The sequence below is a fragment of the Thunnus thynnus genome, chromosome 2 (assembly GCF_963924715.1).
Source record: "Thunnus thynnus chromosome 2, fThuThy2.1, whole genome shotgun sequence".
Taxonomy (NCBI): domain Eukaryota; kingdom Metazoa; phylum Chordata; class Actinopteri; order Scombriformes; family Scombridae; genus Thunnus; species Thunnus thynnus.
In genome coordinates, this window is record NC_089518.1 from 34,699,939 (window position 1) to 34,720,811 (window position 20,873).

At 38.7% G+C, this 20,873-nt stretch overlaps 2 protein-coding genes across 2 annotated transcripts in view; both read right to left on the minus strand.

The window, feature by feature from the left end:
• Positions 1 to 9,047, minus strand: part of ppil2 (peptidylprolyl isomerase (cyclophilin)-like 2) — a 33,304-nt gene extending 24,257 nt beyond the window's left edge. The window contains exons 1-10 of the mRNA XM_067571959.1: positions 8,883 to 9,047; positions 8,624 to 8,673; positions 6,089 to 6,134; positions 5,898 to 5,960; positions 5,436 to 5,487; positions 4,637 to 4,688; positions 4,136 to 4,227; positions 3,836 to 3,925; positions 3,657 to 3,732; positions 3,367 to 3,527 (exon numbers count right to left, since the gene is read on the minus strand). Of these exons, the coding sequence (XP_067428060.1) occupies positions 3,367 to 3,527; positions 3,657 to 3,732; positions 3,836 to 3,925; positions 4,136 to 4,227; positions 4,637 to 4,688; positions 5,436 to 5,487; positions 5,898 to 5,960; positions 6,089 to 6,134; positions 8,624 to 8,673; positions 8,883 to 8,914 (714 nt within the window). The 5' untranslated portion in view covers positions 8,915 to 9,047. The remainder of the gene's footprint in view (positions 1 to 3,366; positions 3,528 to 3,656; positions 3,733 to 3,835; positions 3,926 to 4,135; positions 4,228 to 4,636; positions 4,689 to 5,435; positions 5,488 to 5,897; positions 5,961 to 6,088; positions 6,135 to 8,623; positions 8,674 to 8,882) is intronic.
• Positions 9,048 to 11,300: 2,253 nt separating this feature from the next.
• On the minus strand, positions 11,301 to 20,142 carry LOC137169030 (STAM-binding protein-like A). The gene is made up of 10 exons (XM_067571971.1): positions 20,012 to 20,142; positions 17,253 to 17,477; positions 16,783 to 16,858; positions 16,589 to 16,684; positions 15,848 to 16,244; positions 15,511 to 15,635; positions 14,763 to 14,900; positions 13,368 to 13,480; positions 13,036 to 13,135; positions 11,301 to 11,795 (listed from the first exon to the last, which is right to left on the minus strand). The coding sequence occupies exons 2-10, from the start codon at positions 17,453 to 17,455 to the stop codon at positions 11,739 to 11,741; spliced, it is 1,305 nt and encodes a 434-aa protein (XP_067428072.1). The 5' UTR covers positions 17,456 to 17,477; positions 20,012 to 20,142; the 3' UTR covers positions 11,301 to 11,738.
• Between the last annotated feature and the right edge of the window lie 731 nt (positions 20,143 to 20,873).

Sequence of the window (20,873 nt, forward strand, 5' to 3'; positions counted from 1 at the left end):
TCCTGTTTAGCATATCTTACGATCCAATTAGATTCTCCAGCTGTTTCCAGAGATTTCAAGTGCATCTCACTGTATTCATCAGTGGCTATAGTTTGCTCAGTTATCATCATGTGACCTATGTATTGAACTTGGGCCATGTGAAAACAGGTGGTCATATATGGGATGACATACAAGATATACAAGATGAAATCTCTGGAAAATGAAAGTAAGTGGACCTTTGGTTAAGATTTCCTTAATAATTTTCACTCTAAATGATTAGATTCTTGTTTAATCATTTAATCCTTTAGGTCAGGCAAAGATGCCAAACATTTATTTTTTCCAGACTCGCAGGTATGAGGATTTGCTGCTTTTCTCTGATTTATATCACTGTAAATTGAATATTTTCGGGTTTTGGAAACTCTGATTGCTATTTAGTCTCTATTTTCTAGCATTTTATCGACAGAGATATGAATCAATAATGGAGGGGGAAAAAAAACACCTGTTGGAGCCCTTAACAGTGAATTTATTAACCTTGTGAAATAGGGCTCACCTAAATACGTCTAGAAGGTTCTCTGGTCAGGGGAACTTCGACAGGGCGGAGATTTTCTCATTAAAAAAAGGAAGTTTTAAACGTTTTCCTCCAGTTGAAGAATTATCTTCCCCACTCCACCACACTTCTTGCCAGCTACATACTCTACTTAGCTGGTCCCCTCATTTGCACTAAGTGATGCATCAAGTGTAAACTATCTTAATGACAGCCCCTGCAGCTTCTGTATAATTAAGAGCCCAGCCCCCACCTCAGCTCAGAGAGCTTTCTTCCATCTAATAATTAAGGGGCAGTTGATGCTTTAGGGTCCTATTTTAACCGTGCGAGTGCAACGATAAGCGCGAGGTGGCAGGCGCACCGGACAGTGTGGGCGTCTCCGTGCGCACCTGTTGTTTTGGTTCATGTATGTGCAGCAATGTGCAAAAGATCAGCGGGGTGTTTTGATTATTAAATTCTGGTTTCATAGCTCTGAAATAGAAGATCACATGACAGCTCGACAAATGGGAAAACTTCTCTTCAGGAAACGTCTGGATGGTTCAGAGCGTCACGACATGAACACACATCACCACAAATCTGCACCCAAAGACAGATGGAGTTGCTTTCATCGGTTAGTTAATATAATAACGATAGAAATAAATTAGAAATATCACCTCGTGGTTGTATTCCTCCAACAATCGGTCAAGTTTCAGTCTACATCCATGTCTGTCCAGACTCAAAATGAATCTAATAAATATAAATAAAAGGTATTAAATGTATTTTTTTGGCGAAATGGAAGTTATCGCTATATTGACGTGTATGATTCCAGTGAGAATCATGCTGTCTTCACTTACAGACTATTTTTACAGAAGAATACAGGAGGACTGATGGTGAGCTTTGTCACACGGTGCAAAGATAATCACCTGAAGCTCAATATCAGCAAAACCAATGAGCTTGTGGTGGACTAACAGAGGAACAGGAGGCCCCCCCCTGTCCTGGTTGTCATCCATGGAGAGGAAGTGAACTCATACAAGTACTTTGGGAAAGCAAAATGCAAAGAAAATGTGGATGCTTCACACACGTCTTCAACCCCGACAGCACAGAGGATCAATAAAATCACAAGGTGGGAACCCGAGATTAGTGTCACCGACTCAGTATCCGACCAAATGTGAAATATGGTCACAATCTCCCCCTTCTGTTCCTGATTTATGGTGTTGAATAACGGCCAGAAAAGTGTTTTTTCGCTGTCACGGTGAAGTTGACCTTTTGGATATAAAATGTCATCACTTCATTATTTTATCCCAGTAGACATTTGTGTGAAACTTTGTCATAATTAGCGTATGAATTTGTGAGTTACGGCCAAAAAAAAAAACATGTTTTGTGAGGTCACGGTGACCTATGACGAGCCCTGCAAACCCTGATGTCTCCTTCATAAAAAAGCAGAGTAATAACCGAGCGGTCTGTTGTTTGAAGAAGTGTGTGTGTGGTTACACTGTAGCAGCCTGATGTCATTCTCAGGCCATTTATTGAAGGTAAACACAGTGAACGATGGCGCGTAACGGCACTGCGCTCTGACGCCGCACCTCTCAGAAGCTGATTTATCAACACATCTGCCCTGCTGCCTTCAGGTACTGCAGGGATTTAGAGAACTGAGCGAGAAACGATGTACGACACCCAAAAAATACAACAAACAACGCAGCGAGATCGGAGGAGTTATTTAAGTCGAGAGAGAACATCTCAAAAGAGATGAAAGCAGCGAAGTGAAGAAAGGATTTCAAAAGCTCACGTATAACTCTACAGTCCCGGTTCTTCTGCTCTATTTCTCGCCGAGGCGCATGAAAGCGCAGACTTTACCTTGTGTGCTCCGTCTGACCTACTGTATACTCTCGCTGTTCTCTCAGATGTTGTCAAGAGCGTCACCTCGACTGTGAACTCCGAGTCAGGGGGGAGCGACCGAGGAAAAGCTCTGGCGTAGAAAATGAGACATGGCGTAGCATCAAAGGAGAGCTGATAAGAAAAGAGGCGTTGATGCCGTTCAAACCGAATCAGCCCCACCGATGGTTATTTAAGGACACGGATCACGGTGACCGCGGCTGACCCTCTTTGATACACATCTGTGTGTTTGTTTTTTCCAACTACAGTTAAACCTGACTATCTAGAAAGCATTTTAAATGAATAAAGATCATAAAATACGCAGTTTGTTTAAAGAGGCCTTTGTACCGATCTCACCTCTCACTCAGGTTATGTTCTTATTGCCGGGGTCTTTCCTTATATTTCCAAACTGTAAAATATGATTTTTCTTTCTTTCTCCTGTTTGTGGATGCAGGGGTTGTTTGTCTTAATGTCCACAATGCTTTTCAAGCAACTACTGTGTGTTCGGCTCCCTCCTGTGCGCAAAGTAAATATTACAGCCTGGGGATTTGGACCGGCAGCCATCAGATGATAAACTCCCACCATACTTAAAAAAGATACCGTCGCCTGCATGCTGTGAGTCTGTGTGCATGTGTATCATGTTTTCACTAATCGACCATTTCAGTGTGTTTTGCATCCAAATATTTAACTTGCTTGAAAGGGACGGTTCACCCCAAAATCTTATCTGTAGTGCTATTTATCCGGATCCTTTTGGTGCGAGTTGCCGAGTTTTGGAGATATCTGCCAACCACAAGTAGATGCTTCCTCCTGCGTGGTGAGACGGTTGGCGGGTGTAGTTCAGTAGAAAGAAACAGTTCCTACATGATGCATCTCTGCGGCCGATATCTCCAAAACTCGGCAACTCGCTCCAAAACGATCTAGACGGATAAATGTTTCACTCTCCGCATCTTACGGGTGACGATGACTTAATACTCATAATATTTTTTCCTTACAGCGTTTAATTTGTCTGTCTTCTTGGCCTCTGGCTCCTTCATGGTGGAAGCCAGGAGCTGATCCCCTTTGTAGTCTTTGTACAGCTCAGCTAAGGTCTCCCTCGTCTCCAGGTTGGTGCTCTTCAGGTGGTACGCCGGGTCCTGCTTGGCCTTCTCCTCATCTGAACCATGCAGAGGAAGAAGATGGTTTATCCAAAGCACCTTCAACTACCCCTAACACATTAATGATTTTGATGAAGTGGAAGATGAAATCTCATCCATGTATGACGGGTCACAGCGCCGTATCTCACCTGGATCCAACACTTTCAGACTGTTTTTCACATGGAAGAAGTTGGACACATTGAATTTGTCCAAATTTGTGGGATCCTGTGAGGGAAAAAAAAACAAGAATAATTTCTCCATCAGATTAAAGGTTATAATATGTGATTTCAACTTTGCAAACCAAAAGAAAAAGAAGTGAAGAACCCACCTGAAGTGTTATAATGTCTTTTCTGGTAAAGGGTTCGTCAGTCAGCAGATCTTTATAAGACTTGGTCTTGATGTTGAGTTGCTCAACAGCCTGAGTGGAAACAGAAACTTATTTTATTGTACACGACTAATTCAGCGTGACGTAAGACAGCAACCTTATGAGACCCTGTGGGCTGAGTGTCTGTATCACACTGACATCTAAATCAATAACGTTTCTGTATGTGTATAATTTTAGACATTGATCTATGTTAAAAAAGTTTTTGTAAGGATCGGTGCAGTGAGAGTGCGTCAGTTCACCAACCTCATAAGAGAACACGTTGCCAGTGACCTTGTTGGCAACAATGTGAGAATTATTTGTGAAGACGTTGTACAGAACGGGGCAGTGATATTTTCCTGGAACGAAATGAGAAAGAAAGACTGAAGCAGGCAGAGCAGCTGAGTCGCTTCACAATCTGCTGAAAATTCCTCCCGAAGTCAAGGGGGTACCGTCACATAACGCGTTCCCTGCTGAATTATATCACCTCTCCTACATCTTCCTCCTCTACTTGCTTTAATTTGCTCTCATCCGCCCGCAAAAATTACCCTCTAACATGCTCTTTAACTCCAATTTTCATTTTCAAGCCACTCTCACACAGCAGAGCTGTTAGAAAAGCACGGCTTTGACCTTTTTACTTCTAAGGATTGGCTGATTTCTATAACTCGGATCTGAGAAATTAAGGTTATTCAGCTCTAATGTCGGTATCATTTTATTAGTTTTTACAGTAATTTTTTATGGTTAAAGTACACAGAAACATATATTTACCATCGCTGTTCTTGGCAAAGTTAAGCTTGATGAGCGACTTCGCCTCCAGTTTCTGTGAGGAAGAAGAACAATCGAGGTGTTACAGTGCAATCATAAAAACAATGCCTTCAAAATTTACTGAAACAGATCAGAAAAAAACTCTCTTTTCCTTAAAAGCAGATGAAGATATTTTTACGAAACTCTCACACGGATCGTCTTTGTCAAGTACTTTAAACTTAACAAGAGCTTTTTCAAGGCCTGTGTATTTTCAGGGTTTTATATTCAGCAGTTTATTCTATAAAATGTCAGAAAATAGTGAGAATATCCTTCACGAGTTCCCACTTGAAGGTGACGTCTTCAAGTTGCTCTCAACCAAAACTCTTCACATTTTTTTGGTTTACAGTAATATGTACAAATAATACTTTTCTTTATTTGTGCACATCTTCCCATTTGAGAAGGTGGGAGCATGAATGTTTAGTATGTTTTGCATAATAAATGACTTTAAATTATGCAAGTTTTTAACCAACTATAGCTACATAAACAACAGGAAGATGGCCGTAGATAAAGAAAAGCTGATTAAACATGTTGTTGGAATCACTCTGGGCTGTGAAGTGATTTTGGCATCAGTACTGCAGTTTTACATGATGCACACTGTCCCAAAAAGACCTTTTTTTCCATACAAAAATTGCTGCAAAAAGAACAGCTGTAAAACATCTGAAGAACTTTTTCTGTGTATGCACCCAGTGAGAGACTTTCAAAGTAAGGGAGTGCATCAGAACACGACAGCCAGTTATTCTTAGCACATCCATGGTTTGCTTACCTCTCCAGAAGCCGGATTAGTACCGTACTTCTTGATCCATGGAACAATGCTCCTGAGAGAGAAGGCAGAAACAGAGTGATCTTTATTTTAGGACCACACAGACACAACCAGAGGCCATAATATGAACGAGCTGTAACATGTTGTATAACAAAAAAAACAACAGGGAGATATCCTGATATGAACCGTCGTTGTGTTTTTAAGGTCCTGAAAGTTAGATATTTATCCAGCAGCATGCACGGTAATGACACAAAAACCAAATGACAGCTGAGATGATGGCGTTAGTTTTTGTTTGCAGTGAAAATTGGTGCAGGCTTTGTGTTGCTTCCAGCCTATTATCTCACATGTCGCTGGGTCGGAACTGCAGGGGAATTTTAGTGGACTGACATTGTGTATTTTTGGATACAACCACGACTTCTACACATAGGGGCTGTGAAATTTTTAAAATGTAAGATTTCTACTCACAGCAGGTCGAAGACGACTCCCTCCTCAGTGCAGACGGGATACTCAAACGGCTGAAGGGACAAGCTGAAATGTTACAAAGAAAACAGTCGAGTCACAGTTGAGTCTTAAAGCTATGCAATTTACAACGTGAAGAGTGAAATAAGACATCTAAGGCACCTCTCTCCTACATGGATGGAAAACAAGTCTCTTACCTGCAGTGGTCAAATGAAAGCCGTCTGAAGTTTGACTGTGGGATTTCTGAAAAGTAAAACAAACATCAAATGGCATTAATTTCCATGAAATGAACTGACATCTTTCAAAAATGGTCCACCTAGAGAAAACTAATGCAATCTAATACAGTGGTTGCCAATCTGGGGTTTGAACTGGTTATAACTGGCAGACGTACAACCATTGATGAGGGTCGCAAATTGACATTGTTGCATTTTGAAGAGTCACAAGCCAGAAAGGTTGAGAACCTCTGGTCTAATTAACAGCCCTACAACAAACCTTCATTAAGATCATAGTGTTTGTTTTATGTAGAAACTGTTTCAGACAGCAGTTGACTCAACTTTATGATTGTTTTGGAGATTGGAGTTTGTGGTGCTGCTGTTGAATGAGAGTCTAGCTTCATTGATATAAATTGGGTGGGCTAGTAACGTTTCTCAATATGACACAATACGATTCAACAGTAGCACAAACCGCAGCCTTCAAAACGAACATGAAGTCAACACGTCTTTACAAAAACTGATCATGAGAACTTTCATGTTGACATGCCCGCGCTGGTATCCTGACATTGAATCTTATCCTGGTTGATCTTATTCAGGATATATCTATAATCTTGTCATCTTGTTCGTCCGTACTGTATTTCTGTTCTCTTTTGCTTTCCTGGTCTATTCTGTACACACAACATCTATTGGATGTCTGTCGTCCTGGGAGAGGGATCCCTCCTCTGTTGCTCTTCCTGACGTTTCTTCCATTTTTTCCCTCTTAAAAGGGTTTTTTTGGGGAGTTTTTCCTTATCCAGATAGAAGATCTAAGGATTTTTGTACAGATTGTAAAGCCCCCTGAGGCAAATTTTTGATATTGGGCTTTACAAATAAAAATTGATTTGCCTTAATATGACGTTTACATGGAACATGAGAAACCTGGTTATTCAGCTCTCTGTTTACATGATTCTGATCATCTGTGTCCAGATGTGTCTTGATTCTCCAACATCTCATTTCTTTACCAACAGAGACTGTTGGGAAGCCTTGATGAGGCGTCTACATGCCACAGTATCCTGGTTTCTATTGGAGTACTCCAGGTAGCATATACTGTATAGTACTGTGCAAAAGTTTTATGCACTAAAAGTAAAATTTGGATGCTTTTAAAATTAAGACCATTAAATCTGTGGGGGCCAGACCATCTGTTGCAGGATTTCTTGTTCTTCTTGTCGCTAAAGATAGTTCTTAATGACTCTGGCTGTATGTTTGGGATCATTGTCATGCTGCAGAATAAATTTGTTTCTGATGGTATTGCATTATGGAATCTAAACATCTAAAGTGCCTAAAACTTTTGCACAATACTTAACATGTTTCTCAAAACCGGTATAAGGCCTTATCCAGGTTTCTGAAACCAGGATACTCCAAAACCCTGATCATAACCAGGATACTGATTATGGTAGATTCATTAGCCTCTATTAAGTTCAGTGTGGTAGTATAGAAAACAGGCTGTTAACACCATGACAAAATGTAAACTAATAGACACTAAACAGCAGCTACATAGCCTCAGAAGTTAATGTTTGTACTCTGGTCACATTAAAACAGGAATGAATGAGCGCTGGAGAAATGTAATGTGGTGGAAAGTAACTAAGTACATTTATTCAAGTACTGTACTTAAGTACAATTTTGAGGTACTTATACTTTACTTGAGTATTTCTGTTTCATGCTGCTTTATACTTCCACTCCACTACATTTCAGAGGGAAATATTGTACTTTCTACTCCACTGCATTTATTTGACAGCTTTAGTTACTTTTCAGATGAAGGTTTGACACAATGGATAATATAACAAGCTTTTAAAATACAACACATTGTTAAAGATGAAACCAGTGGTTTCCAACCTTTTTGGCTTTTGACGTCTTACAAAAAGCAGTGTGTAGTCGGGGTCACATTTCACATGTCTGTGAGTTGTTAACAGCTCCACCAAATAGTGATTTTTCCCTCTAAACTTCTCACATGGTTTCATTTCAATAAATGTTCAAATGATCCAATATTTCACCAAAAATCAAAGATTAGAGAAAAAGTACAACAACTGAAAACAGATTTGTGTATCAGAACTTTGTTTTTTCTTCTTTCCTCTCCCATTAATCATCTCACGACCCCTCAGATTTATCTGGTGACCCTTTGGAGGGGCCCGACCCCTAGGTTGGGTACCACTGGACTAAACTAGCTAACTGTATATTAAGTAGTTGAAACTAGCTCCACCTCCAGCAGCTACAACAGTAACATGCTGCTCTAACACTGATGCTTCATTATTAATAATCTAATGATGTCATATATAATAATATATCAGTCAGAGGGACCAAACCACTACTTTTACTGCAATACTTTAACTACATTTTACTGGTAATACCTATGTACTTTTAATTAAGGATTTTTCATGCAGGACTTTTACTTGTAATATAGTATTTTTACATTGCTGTATTGGTACTTTTACTTCAGTAAAGGATCTTAGTACTTCTTCCACCACTGAACTTAGCTAACGTTACCTGCTCGTTTCCCTCCATAGAAGTTAGTGTACTCTGTAGATGTGATGTACCTGTACGGATGAAAAACACACGCGTCAATTAGATTAAAGATAACGTTACGACGACATTAAATTCAGAAAAATAAAGGTAGTGTTAAATAAATACCGTAAACTACTCTAAGTTAGCTGTGGTCCGTTACTTACTGTTAGCCTGCTAAGCTAACAACAACAAACACGTTTCAGCTGTGCAGCCAACAGTTCACTATAACTTTCAGACTTACATCTTGTCTTTTTGATGTTGACGCTTCCCCATTTTGAGTTTGTGTGTAGATCCAACCGATTATCTACTTTATCTACAGTTAAAACACAGACTTAGCTAACGCTAGCTGACAAAAACACAACCTACTCGATTTTTGTCACTTCCTGTTTACGTTCTTTTTCGTCGCCGTGATTAATGGCAGTCCAGTTATTCCAGCGGCACTCTGCCGCCCTCCACAGGGAAAACCATCATTTTAAATATGATGATTGTGATGTGTAAGTCTTTTCATTCACAAATGTAATTTTAAAAAATCAATTCAGTTCAAAGGGGCTTTATTAGCATTGAGAACATACGTTTGCACTGCCAAAGCAAGTGTGAAATAAAAACAAAAAATAATCTATTGCAATAAAGAAATGTGTAAACAGAACGTGTCACATTTGCAACATTGTAGTTAGATCTTACAAACAGAAGAATGTGATTTTTATATTTATAGCTACCTTTATGAAAATAAATAATAAATATATAAACACACACAAGTAAAGATATCTTAAAATAAAATAGAGAAATGCAGACATTGCAGTAAACAAAATATAAATACAAATACGTAGGAACTGCATGAACACTGCAACAATTGTTTTAAAGAAATGTATTTGAAGATATTTGCACTGTATGTATGTACAGTAAGTATGTCTGTGTGCAGAGATCAGCACAGTGCAGATGGTCAGAGCAGGAATCCACAATACACAAAATTACCAATATTTTCTGTTCCTTCATGATTTTTCTCTCTAAAATCTCTTCAAAACAAAAATCAATTATGATAACTATATTTTTGAAAACATAAAGAATTGCCTTTTTAATTTTAATGTATCTTTTTACGTGTCGCTGTCTGACACGAAGGCCATAGCATATGATTCACATCATTTTCATACTCATCAAACCATTCAGTGACCCCTCATGCCTTGTTATTTGGGGCATCGTCATCCTGGAAGGGACCGCTCCCATCAGGATAGAAATGTTTCATCAATAGGATAAAGGTGATCACTCAGAACAACTTTGTATTGATTAGCAGTGACCCTTCCCTCTAAGGGGACAAGTGGACCCAAACCATGCCAGCAAAATGCCCCCCACAGCATAACAGAGCCACCAGATCCCCTCACTGTAGGGGTCAAGCATTGAAGCCTGCACCCCTTCCTGAGGTTTCTTCCATTTTCTCCTCATTCAAGGTTTTTTTAAAGGCATTTTCCTTATTCAAATCAAGGATCTAATGATGGAGGATGTTGTATTGCTGTACAGACTGTAAAGCCCTCTGAGGCAAATTTGTGATTTTGGGCTGTACAAGTTAAATTGACTTGACTTGAACCTTTTGTAGCACCAGTCATTCTTAATTCACTTACCTTTACACTACCCACATGCAATGACTTATGACCACTCTGATAAGGTCAGAAATATAATTTAATTGTTTGATTTACTCCATACAAATAATCTGTTCATTTATCATCTATAGAAGAATCGTTCACTTGATGGAAACCTGTAAAAACTCCAGTTTGAGGAGAATATTATCTGATCATTGTAAATGTTTTTAATCATCTGCGGATTTAGGATTAGCTTGTTGTACAATGCAAACACATTGGCTCTTTCTTGTTATTTTGCTAGTATGCACATTGCACTTTCATCTGTATCACGTGTAAAGGTGCTTTTTTTTATCATTTATCCCATGTTCACCTTCATCTTCCCACACTCAGCATGTAATTATCCCCTCATATTTACTTTTAATGTCCATACTTTGAGTTTTTTTCTTTCTCTCACCATCTATGTAACTGCTTTAAATTTACATTGTATGCCGCTGAGCGAACAAGACAAACAAAACAACGCAGAATAAATTAATCTACAACGAGTTTATTTTGTCTTGGCATTTAATTCATTGAAGGTATTCTTATAATTATGGCTAATCATTTACTTCTTCTAACAAGAGAAGGCAGCAAACAAAAAAGGGTTAGAGGCATGAACCATGGCCGGGCAGTTAGTAACGTGTAGTGATGTGTAGCAGAAGGTACATTCAGACTGCCTGTTGCACACATGTAGCAAGGACACATTATACAGGTACCACCATCACCACCTCACCAAAAAAACACAAAGAATAAGAAATAAAAAAAATCATAAGCAGGAATTAAACGTCAAACTAAACCCTTTATAGATAGAAAGGACACAGTGGAGTGATGGGGTTTTTTGTTTATAAAAATATAATACAGAGCAGAAACAGCAACACCGGCTGCATTCCTGAGTTACAATTGGCTGTCGTTTCTCTCGTCACTCGCAGCACTTCAACAGCTTATGAAGGAAACACACCAACAAGTCAAAAAGAACAAAGAAAGACTCGATTACAAACTACAGACGTCACAACTGAATTTCATGTCGCACAATGAATAACTCAACAAGTGAATGTTCTCATCCTTGGCACTTTAATCTGTCAGGCAGAACCAAACTATGATGAAAATGATGAAACAAAAAGTTCCTTTCAGTTATCTGTCACTGACAAACATACATTTTAATTAAATGACAAAAACAGAAGACACAGAGGGGTCGGAGAGTCAGAGGTTTGCCGGTCCGTTAGGTCGATATTAGTCGTTTGCTCGGAAAGTGCAACAATATGTGTAATTTTTTTACAGAGCAAAACAAAAAAAAAAAAAAAAAAAGTTTACAACGTTTGTTCCCTTTCAGAACAATTAGAACAATTGAAGTCCATATAAATGGTAAACTGATGGCCGGCGTTCGCTCAGTACCGTCCTGAAAATAAGATGAGTGTTTTCTCCGATAAAATGTCTCCTGTTTGATAAAACAGTCTATGAGTTTTCTGGTAAAGAAAAAATAGTTTAAAAAATCACCGCAAATCCATCATGGACACAGTGTCATCGGTGATGTTGACGTGTCCTGCGTGCTGAGAAAAAAGAACACAGAGTTAGAGTCTGCTCACATGTTTAAGTACTTCTCACAGACAATCACAAGTAATTTTATATTTCAAAGCTGGCTGTTGATCAAAAGCCACATTTTAAGAACAGAAATTTAAATACATTTTGGGTTTTTGTTTTGAGAAACTACCCAACAAACTGCCTCTGGTTTAATTGATGCTTATTCAATCTGACTCAACTGACTGCAGGGAACAAAACAAAATAAATGTCCTTTGTGTTCACTGGACCACCGAGAAATTGTCAGTGTAGTTCAACCAAATTACAATAAAAAATTCTCTCTCAGTTCTAGTTGTTTCTAACCATGCAGATAGTTTTGGTTGTATTTGGCCACATTTGGAGATATTCATCCCTGAGGTTTCTGCCTCCAACACAACACAACAGAGGAGAATTTAGTTTGCTTTGAAATATTACAGTGAAAAATTCAACAGCATTCAACAGATCTCTTTCAATGAGACACTTTCCCTGTTACTAAACCTACAGAACATTCAGTCAACAGTCTTCATGGTAACCACTTCCTCTTTGGGAAGTTTAGGGACTATTTGGGTGACAACTGCTGCTGGAGATGCCCAAACAAGTTTAGGTTTAGTCTTATAGAACTTTTAAGCATCAGTTCACAGTTGTATCCAGTAGTTACTGGTCTGTTGGTAGCTCTTGGCCCACATTTATAATATTTCTGCTGAAGGATCTGTGCATCCCAAAAAATACACAACATGATTTTAACTTTGGAAGTTTCACGTGGGATAATTGATTCTGTAAAGAGATGATGCTGTTGAGTTTTTATGTGCTCAAACATGATGTCATGACTCTCCACTGTACTGGGGCTGTGACTGTGATTTGGGATAAATATCTGCCAATGGACTGAAATTATCGCATTTGTTCCCAATGTTGTTTCATTCATCTCTGAAATTTTCCTGAAACAAGACTGAAGGCAAATAGCTGCCTAAATATTAAGAATATACGGTACTTGAATCTAACAAATGATTGAAATAAGTCAGTTTGTATTAGGAACAGATGAAAGAACCAAATAATAAACTATCAATCACATTTTTTGTTCTTTCACAGTCAGATGCATTTTTCTATAAGACTTTATGGAGCGTAAAAGCTATGTAGTAAGTGTTATGAACAGGTGAAATAATCTTATTATTGGCCGATTTTCTTCTGCTTGTCTTAACAAAAAAATATTTTAGGGTTCAGTAGAAGTGTACTTACTGTAAATAGAGGAGGGTCTTTGCTGTGAGGGTGAAAGCCCTTCTGTTTACACGTAGAGATTTCATCTGTTCCTCGATCTGTCAACCTGAAGTAACCGATTCTGTAACAACACAAAACCAAACACAATCACCACCTTATTTAACATAGACTAACTATTACAAACACCTTTCAGTATATTACAATTAAAATTCAACAGCACCACAAACTACAGTGCCGGTAGGATTTATTTCAATGTTGTCGTATTAGCTGGCTTCTTTTATTTAGCGACCCAATTAAACTGGGAGATGACTTTACGTTTTCCACGACAAGACATCAGCAGTTTTCTGACTCACTCATTGAACTTGGGTGAGCAGACGATAGCGATGGCCTCCGGCAGCATCATCTGGTAGGAGCAGTGTGTGTGGAGGTCGACGCTGGATAGGAAGGCCGTCTGTGTGGGATGAGTCTGCAAAAAACAAACAAACAAAAAAAAAGGGGGTCCAGATTTCAGTCAACATATTCAGCTGTTTTTAGTGAACAAAGTCAAGTTTTTCAGTGTGTGAAGCAGCTCACAGTACAATTTAATGACACCACTTAATGTTGCTGATAGAAGTAGAGAGTTTAAGTGTCATATCTAATTATTGATAAGATAAAAAATGAACCGCTTGCGTAGAACAAAAGCTCAACCGGTGTAAAATTACTCATGTGAATTTGATATCGTAATAACTCAAGTCCCGCGGTCACTGGGGCTGGGTAATAGCTATTCCTTCATTATTAACGTCTGTGGAATTGTATTATAAAAATATGATTATACTGTGTTTAGAGCATAGATATATAATAATATGGATGTAGCCACCGTGGCGTCACCCTGTTGGTTTCTGAAGAGCGGTTTTGAAGCTCTTGGCAGCGCCTGACTCCTCCTAACTCCCAGACATTGATTGTATATAAATAGGTTTAGAGCTGCACTGATTAATTGATTAATTGAGAGTTGATTGACAACCCAACCCACTCAAATTAATACCCATCTATAACTAATCGCCAAGTCATCAATGTTTCCTGGTTTCCTTTAGTCCTCTGTGACAGTAAACTGAACATCTTTGGGTTGTGGACTGTTGGTTGGGACAAAATAAGACATGTGAGGTTGCATCTTGGGCAGCCATAAACATTTTTCACCCTTTTCTAACATTTTCAAAGCCAAACAACTTACCGCTTAATCAAGAAAATAATCAACAGATCAATATATAATGAAAATAATCATTAGTTGCAGCCCTGATTGTGTTACAACTTTACAAAACTCTACTGTTGAAATTAATCAGCTGAAGAAAACGATGAACAAAAAGTAAAAAGTCACTACATTGAACATCACTTTGATTATTTTATATGTGCATACATTTGCCATGTCATGATATATCAATACCTAATCAATATTCCTCTTAATATTGTCATATTGATTCAATTGCCCAGCCTTCAGTGATCACAATTCTCTATATTCACAAATTCATTTTTTATTTAAAACATAACACATGTCTCTGTATCACATTATTGTTTCATGTTTTAGAAAGGTTACTATTATCAAATGTCACTGTAGCAGCATTGAAAATATCTTTATGTGTTTATAAGTCATGACAGGACGGTGAAACATTGCATTACATGTTCTCTTAATTCATCTTAATGTGTTTGCAGAGTGGATTTTTTCCTTATATGGTAGAGCAGGATTATCTCGTATTTATTTAAGAGACATTACTCACATGAATCCAGCCCAAGGTGATGAGATCATACTGGTCCTGTATGAGAAAGAGTTCCTCTTCATTTTCTGTATCACAATAGTCAGGTCCGCCGCACTGCTTCGGTACGATGACGTGGGTCACGGTGAATGCGTTTCTGGTCTGGAACAAACCCGTACAGCGTCACGCTATTATATTTCTTTCAATTATGCATAGCCGCAGTCTGCCAAAAGCTATCCAAGGACGTGCAAAAAAATAAACAGAACAGTGACTGAGTTGCTCCTGGCAAAAAAAAAACAACAAAAAAAAACTGCTTGGTCATGCTCATAAAAGAGTGAAAAGAGCTTTGAGTTAACCCGGCCCCGGCAAATGAGCCGCACAATATTTCAAACAAAAGATCACAGCAGATCTGGGACAGTCGGAGAAGTGTCAGCTTATGTTCTGCCCCTCTGGGCTGAGAGGTCAGCTGATGTCTCGGTTTCTTTTAAAAAAAATCTACAAATCCACATTTCTTAATGAAAACCATCCTCAAACAGTGAGGTTTTGTTTTCATTTTTAGCACCACTAGAATAAGGACTTTTTTTTTCTTTAACCATCCCAGCTGATTAAATTAAAATGTTGGAAAATTGTAGATTTAATGACCCTAAAAACTCAAACATTTAATTGGCATCTCATTTACACTAATTTTGATGCTTCCTGTAACAGATCTACTGTCAGCAGGGGGATGCAACACTGCTGGTTCGATACATTTCGCTCCGTTCCAGACTCTTACCAGTTTGCCACACAGGATGCCACAAGTTTCTACAGCTCGGCTTGTGTTGGCCTCTGCCAGCCTTAGGAAGCTCCGGCACAGCTCAGCGGGAACAGCCAACTGCCGAAGGGCATCCACCATTGTATCTGCAAAAAAACCATGTAGCGGAATAAACAAAAGATGAATGGAGAAGTTCGATTCTTGTGATGTTCTGAAACATGGCATGGTGTAAACAGGAAATTAAGTAGGTCAGGAGGAAAGAAATCAGCTCAGAAGAATAAATACTTTAAAGCAGGAGTAGAGCAGGATTTAAATCCTCTGAAGCCCGGCCCATTGAGTCGGAAAAACATTAACTCACTGTGGTTCCCTGGGCTGACCAGAGTCCCGGGTTTGAGAGAGCGGTCGAAGGTGGGCGGGCCGCTGGCGGGTGTGCCGATGGTCGCCGGGGGGCGGTTGTATTGGTGGTTGCCGATGGACAGGTCCCCTGGACTTGCCAGGGGAGAGGGGGAGACCGTCGGGGGACCCTGGATGCCTGGAATGAGGGGCATGTCGGGGGAAGGTGCGGTGGGCGTGGCAAACTCCAGGAGCACACGCTGGCGTTCCTTCTCCAGCTCCTGGCGGCGGATCATCTCCTCGAAGGCACTGAACTGCTCCTGCTCCCGCTGCCGGCGCTGCATCTCGGCCACGCGCTCCCGCTCGGCGTCCAGCGCTCGTTGCTTGGACTGTTCCCGCAACAATATTTCATCCTCCTCTTTCTGATCGTAAAACATAAATCATGTACACAAGTTTCAGTTGATGTTGTTGCTTTCTTTGGCGACTGCTGCCTTTCCCAACAAAAAAGACTTGTTGTTTTGATGCAGAGATGTAAGTTTATCTTATCTGAATATAACGTGACTGCTTAAGGTCAGTGTCATTGTTTGGCCTCCATTTAGTCTCTTAATTAACAAATGCTCCCTTTTATTACAACAGTAAAATGCTGTTTCTGTGCCACAGATTAATGTTTCACCAATTTACAGTTTAGCACATTGTGAAATCAGTGTGCAGTACTTCATTTGTCGTAAATGTGTATTAGATATTCTCTGTATGGCAGAAAGTTTACCTTCTTGACAAGATACTGTGCATACTCTTGTTCAAATCTCCTCAAAAGAGCTTTTTTTAGAATCTCTGCTTGAGGAAACGCCACATCCTTGAGTTTCTAAAGAAGAATGAGAAATAAATACATTTTAAAAACTTTCCTTTAGAAACGACTGGAGGAATAAATATACGAGACAGAATAAAACACCGTACGCATACCTTTAGTGTGTCTTTCTTCTCGGGAATATTAGCGGTCTTGTAATCCCGATGCTTGGGAAGTTTTTCTATAAAGAGCCTGGGTGAAAAGAAACAAAACTTTATTGTTGTAATTTTAAATGTTCACTCTGAGGATGCTGCTTGGAAACCCAGACTCTCTTAGTCTGTATTTGGCTTTTCCCAAAACAAAAATCTCTGCCTAATGTCTCATCATTTAGGGGAAGTATCACAAAACCAAGCGGAGGAGAAGATAAAATCATTCCATCTTGAATGAATTAGTTCAATTATTCTGCCTTTATTTTATTGCAAGGAGACAAATCCTGAGACTTGAAACTAAACAGGAAGTGTTGTCAGAATGAAGGACAAATGAATAAATCCTTCAATTAATGTAGCATAAAAAAAAAAAAAAAATCGATCGCATAAAAGCTCATTAAAGGTCGATCAATAGCTCAGTCAGCCTTGTAATCGCTTACGTGATATATTTATTGTAGAGGACGAAGGCGTGCTCGATGTTGCCCTCCTCCGTGTAGACGTTAGCCATGCGGATCATCTCCATCCCAGAGCGGAAGTAGCGACGCGGTGGCACGTCGTCATTAACTTCCACTGAGCTTCCTTTCTTGGTGAGAGCTCGGACTCGCTCCTCCGGCTGCAGACTGACGTCAGTGTGGTCCGCCATGACGACAGCCCAACCTGGAACACTGAGACAACAAGTCAAAAGGTTTAATACGGCATCCAGCAGCATCTGAGGAAAACTTTATACACTGCAAGTCATCAAATACTTTATTGTCTTTGGTTCAATCCTTACTTTGAACTAACTTGTTCAAACTTGTTGTAACTTCATAATTAAAGGGTGTTTGTCTTTATCACAACAAGCATTTTCTTACTCATTTCTTGAGGTATCCAGCAGATAGTTTCAGTTTTGAGTGATCAGTCTCTGAAACTTCTGCTACCAACCTGATACAACCTGATACAGGAGGTGACCGGATTTTCAAAGCAAATGAAAAATGTCATTTGAAAACCTCAACAATGTCTCTCTCCAGAAACAAAACCACTACTTCAATAGAAAGTTATTCCAGTCTCAGGTGGGTGTCTCGAAATCTCAGCAGGTGAAACTGAAAATATCTGCTTGGCTAGATCACATGAGAGGAGAGTAAAAAAAGAAATGTTTTCTGTAATTTGGGTGAACAGACTCTTTAAGCATTTTTCTTACACTGTTCTGACAGACCTTCATCCATCAAAAGTTCCTTCCAGTATCAATTCCTTTCAATAGCTTGTCAGCTCCAGTGTCTTCCATTTTTTTTGGAAATTATTCTTTAAAGCAATAGTGATCTATATATAATAATCAGTTGTGTTTCCTCTGTTTTGAGCTGACGTTTTCCTCCAATCATGACTGCAAATCATCTTCCACCCAAGAACAAAATCTTTATACAAGGAGGGAGGTGTAAATTAGCGCTCAGATCAAAACAGGACTTTAATTAGCTCTTATTAAAAGCATAATGCTAAAATATTTTAAAATCAAACATACAAAGATAGCATCAGCTGCAAGATAATACAGAATACAGTCATTTTCTACAAGGGTCTTAGTTATAGCCATTAATATCAAGGCTGCTTCCACTGATTTTACACAATAAAGACCAAACAACTCAAACTTATCTTGGGTATGTGATGATCTGAAGACTTGAGCTTTATTCTCTAACAGCAGTAAATCAAGTCAGTGTTGAAGTCAACGCAATAATCTGTAAAAACTCGCACACAGGAGATCTTCACACCCCGTACAGACGCTACAACTCAGAGTCTACCATTCACCGGTTGAGTATATTTAAAACAAATGACTCTGCTGAGAAGGTTCACTTGGTGCTACTTGGGATTTTATACTCTTCATTGATCAAATAAAGAGAAATGTGAGAATGCTTCATCAGCCTGATGACTAACAGTCAGCAGTCTTGTATTGATTCTGTCATGATGTTCAGCAAACCAGCATGTCAAGAGAGGACCAATAGTTAACAGTCTCTAAATTGAGCTGGAAGGGCGTGGCACTAATGAAAGGAGAGAGGTGAGGGTACTTGGGAGCTGTTCTCCTGCTTTATTTGTATTTTTTTTAAAACCTACTTTCACTTTTACTTAAATAACATTTTGTGTTTTTTAGTTCAAAGTGTTGTACATTAGTCTAGCCTGCAACAGGATCAGAAACCCTACATTTATGTTGCCATTTAAAGTAAAAATTGAGTCATCCATTGTTTGCGAACTTCAGTATGTCAAACATGTAAGTCTGAACTCTTTTGTGTTCGTCTGTTTAAACCATAGAAAAGGTAACATTGAGCAAGCTTCTGTTTTCTGTAAATAAACCAGACTAAATTTATTACAAAACGCGACAGCTGATGACTAACACTGGTGGAAAGTAACTAAAATAAACTATACAGTACTACACTTACGCACATTTTTGAGGTACTCTTCCTTTCACTGTACTTTATTCTTCTATTCCATCACATTTCAGAGGGAAACATTGTACTTTATACTCTGCTACATTTCTAACAGCTGCACTTCACTAGTTTCTTTGACAGATCAAAACTGTGCTATAAAACATATGGGTAACTTATGAAATATGATATATTGTTATAGATTGAAGTACTTAACAGTACACAGCACAAAAAAGTTTAAATTAGCCTAAACTCAACCAGCTACAAGATTACAATGCTGCTTACAAGTAAATACATCAATATAAACCATCAAATGTACAGCCTAATAATTTAACACTCTTTTTATGTACTGTACTTTTCTGATATTACTTCTGTACTTTTACTTTTCTGCATGGAGAACTTTCATATTGTGGTATTTGTTACGTATACGAAAGTAAACAAATGCAAATACTTCTACCACCAATGCTAATCTGAGAATATTTTTGGACTGAAAAAACGTAAACACAAAAAGCTTTTCTGACAAAATGCTGAACTGTGGGCCCTTCTCAGCTAAAATGGTAAAGGGACATCCGATATAACGTTACTTAAAATCTCACTTATCCACTGACATGCTTTGAGAGTCACAATGAAGTGTTTTTTTTACTCTCTTCGACCTCTTAATCTTTAATATCTGTCACTGTGATCGATGCTTCTCAGCGACGTCGGCGTTAGCCGCGCTGGTTTAGCTAACTTAGCAAAGCCTGATTGTTTTACAGTCGAAATATAAAACTGTTGAGGAACAAAACAACTGTCGACGCGTTTATTGACGTTCTTACCTGATCGCGATTGACACGGAAGCTCCTACATACAGCTAGATCAAAATGCGACCAAATTACAATCCCAGACCCGCTTACTTCAGTGGGCTGCGCCTACAGAAGTACACTTCCGCAATCAAAACAATTTCCGCCTGACGAGTCGTTACGTCAGCAGACAACAAGACGATATCGATCTGCTGTTAGTCATGTAGAGTTATTCCTAATAAAGTCAAAGAAGTTCATTTCGAAATTTTACATCAAATCTAACCAGTGAATTCCAGAGGATATTGATCTGCTATCAGTTATTTCTAATAAAGTCAAAGAGGTTAATTTTAAAATGTACATAAAATCTATTCCACAATTTTCAGATATGTGGATGTAGATAATGTTCTTATGTTTTCGTTTTTGTTTTATCCCCGTTTTTTTATATGTATATATATTTACATACTATGTCGTTGTTGTTGCTGTTATCAGCACTCATGTGTTGTGTTGTGCACTTGTTTTGTGCCTGACCTAATATGTACATTTTTTGATGAATAAAGTTTTGTATTTTTAAAATATATGCCATCAATTATCAGGTAAAAATAGCTTAAATAAACACCCGTTTTGTGAGCGTTAAGAAAGCAATTAACATTTTTGTCGTTTTCATTTCATTCGGGTGTAAAAAAAAAAAAAAAAAAGAAAGAAAGAAAAGTGTTCGTTATTTTGGTATTTTGGTGATTAGATTAGCATGTTTCCAATCCACTGAAACGAACTGACTCTCAAATCCAAAAATAGATCAAGAAATATTGAAATTCTAAATATTTCCGGTACACGCATGCGCTGTCCTCCTCCAATCAGCCGTCTGTCATCTTTCTTCTTATATTGTGAGTGAACCATCTTC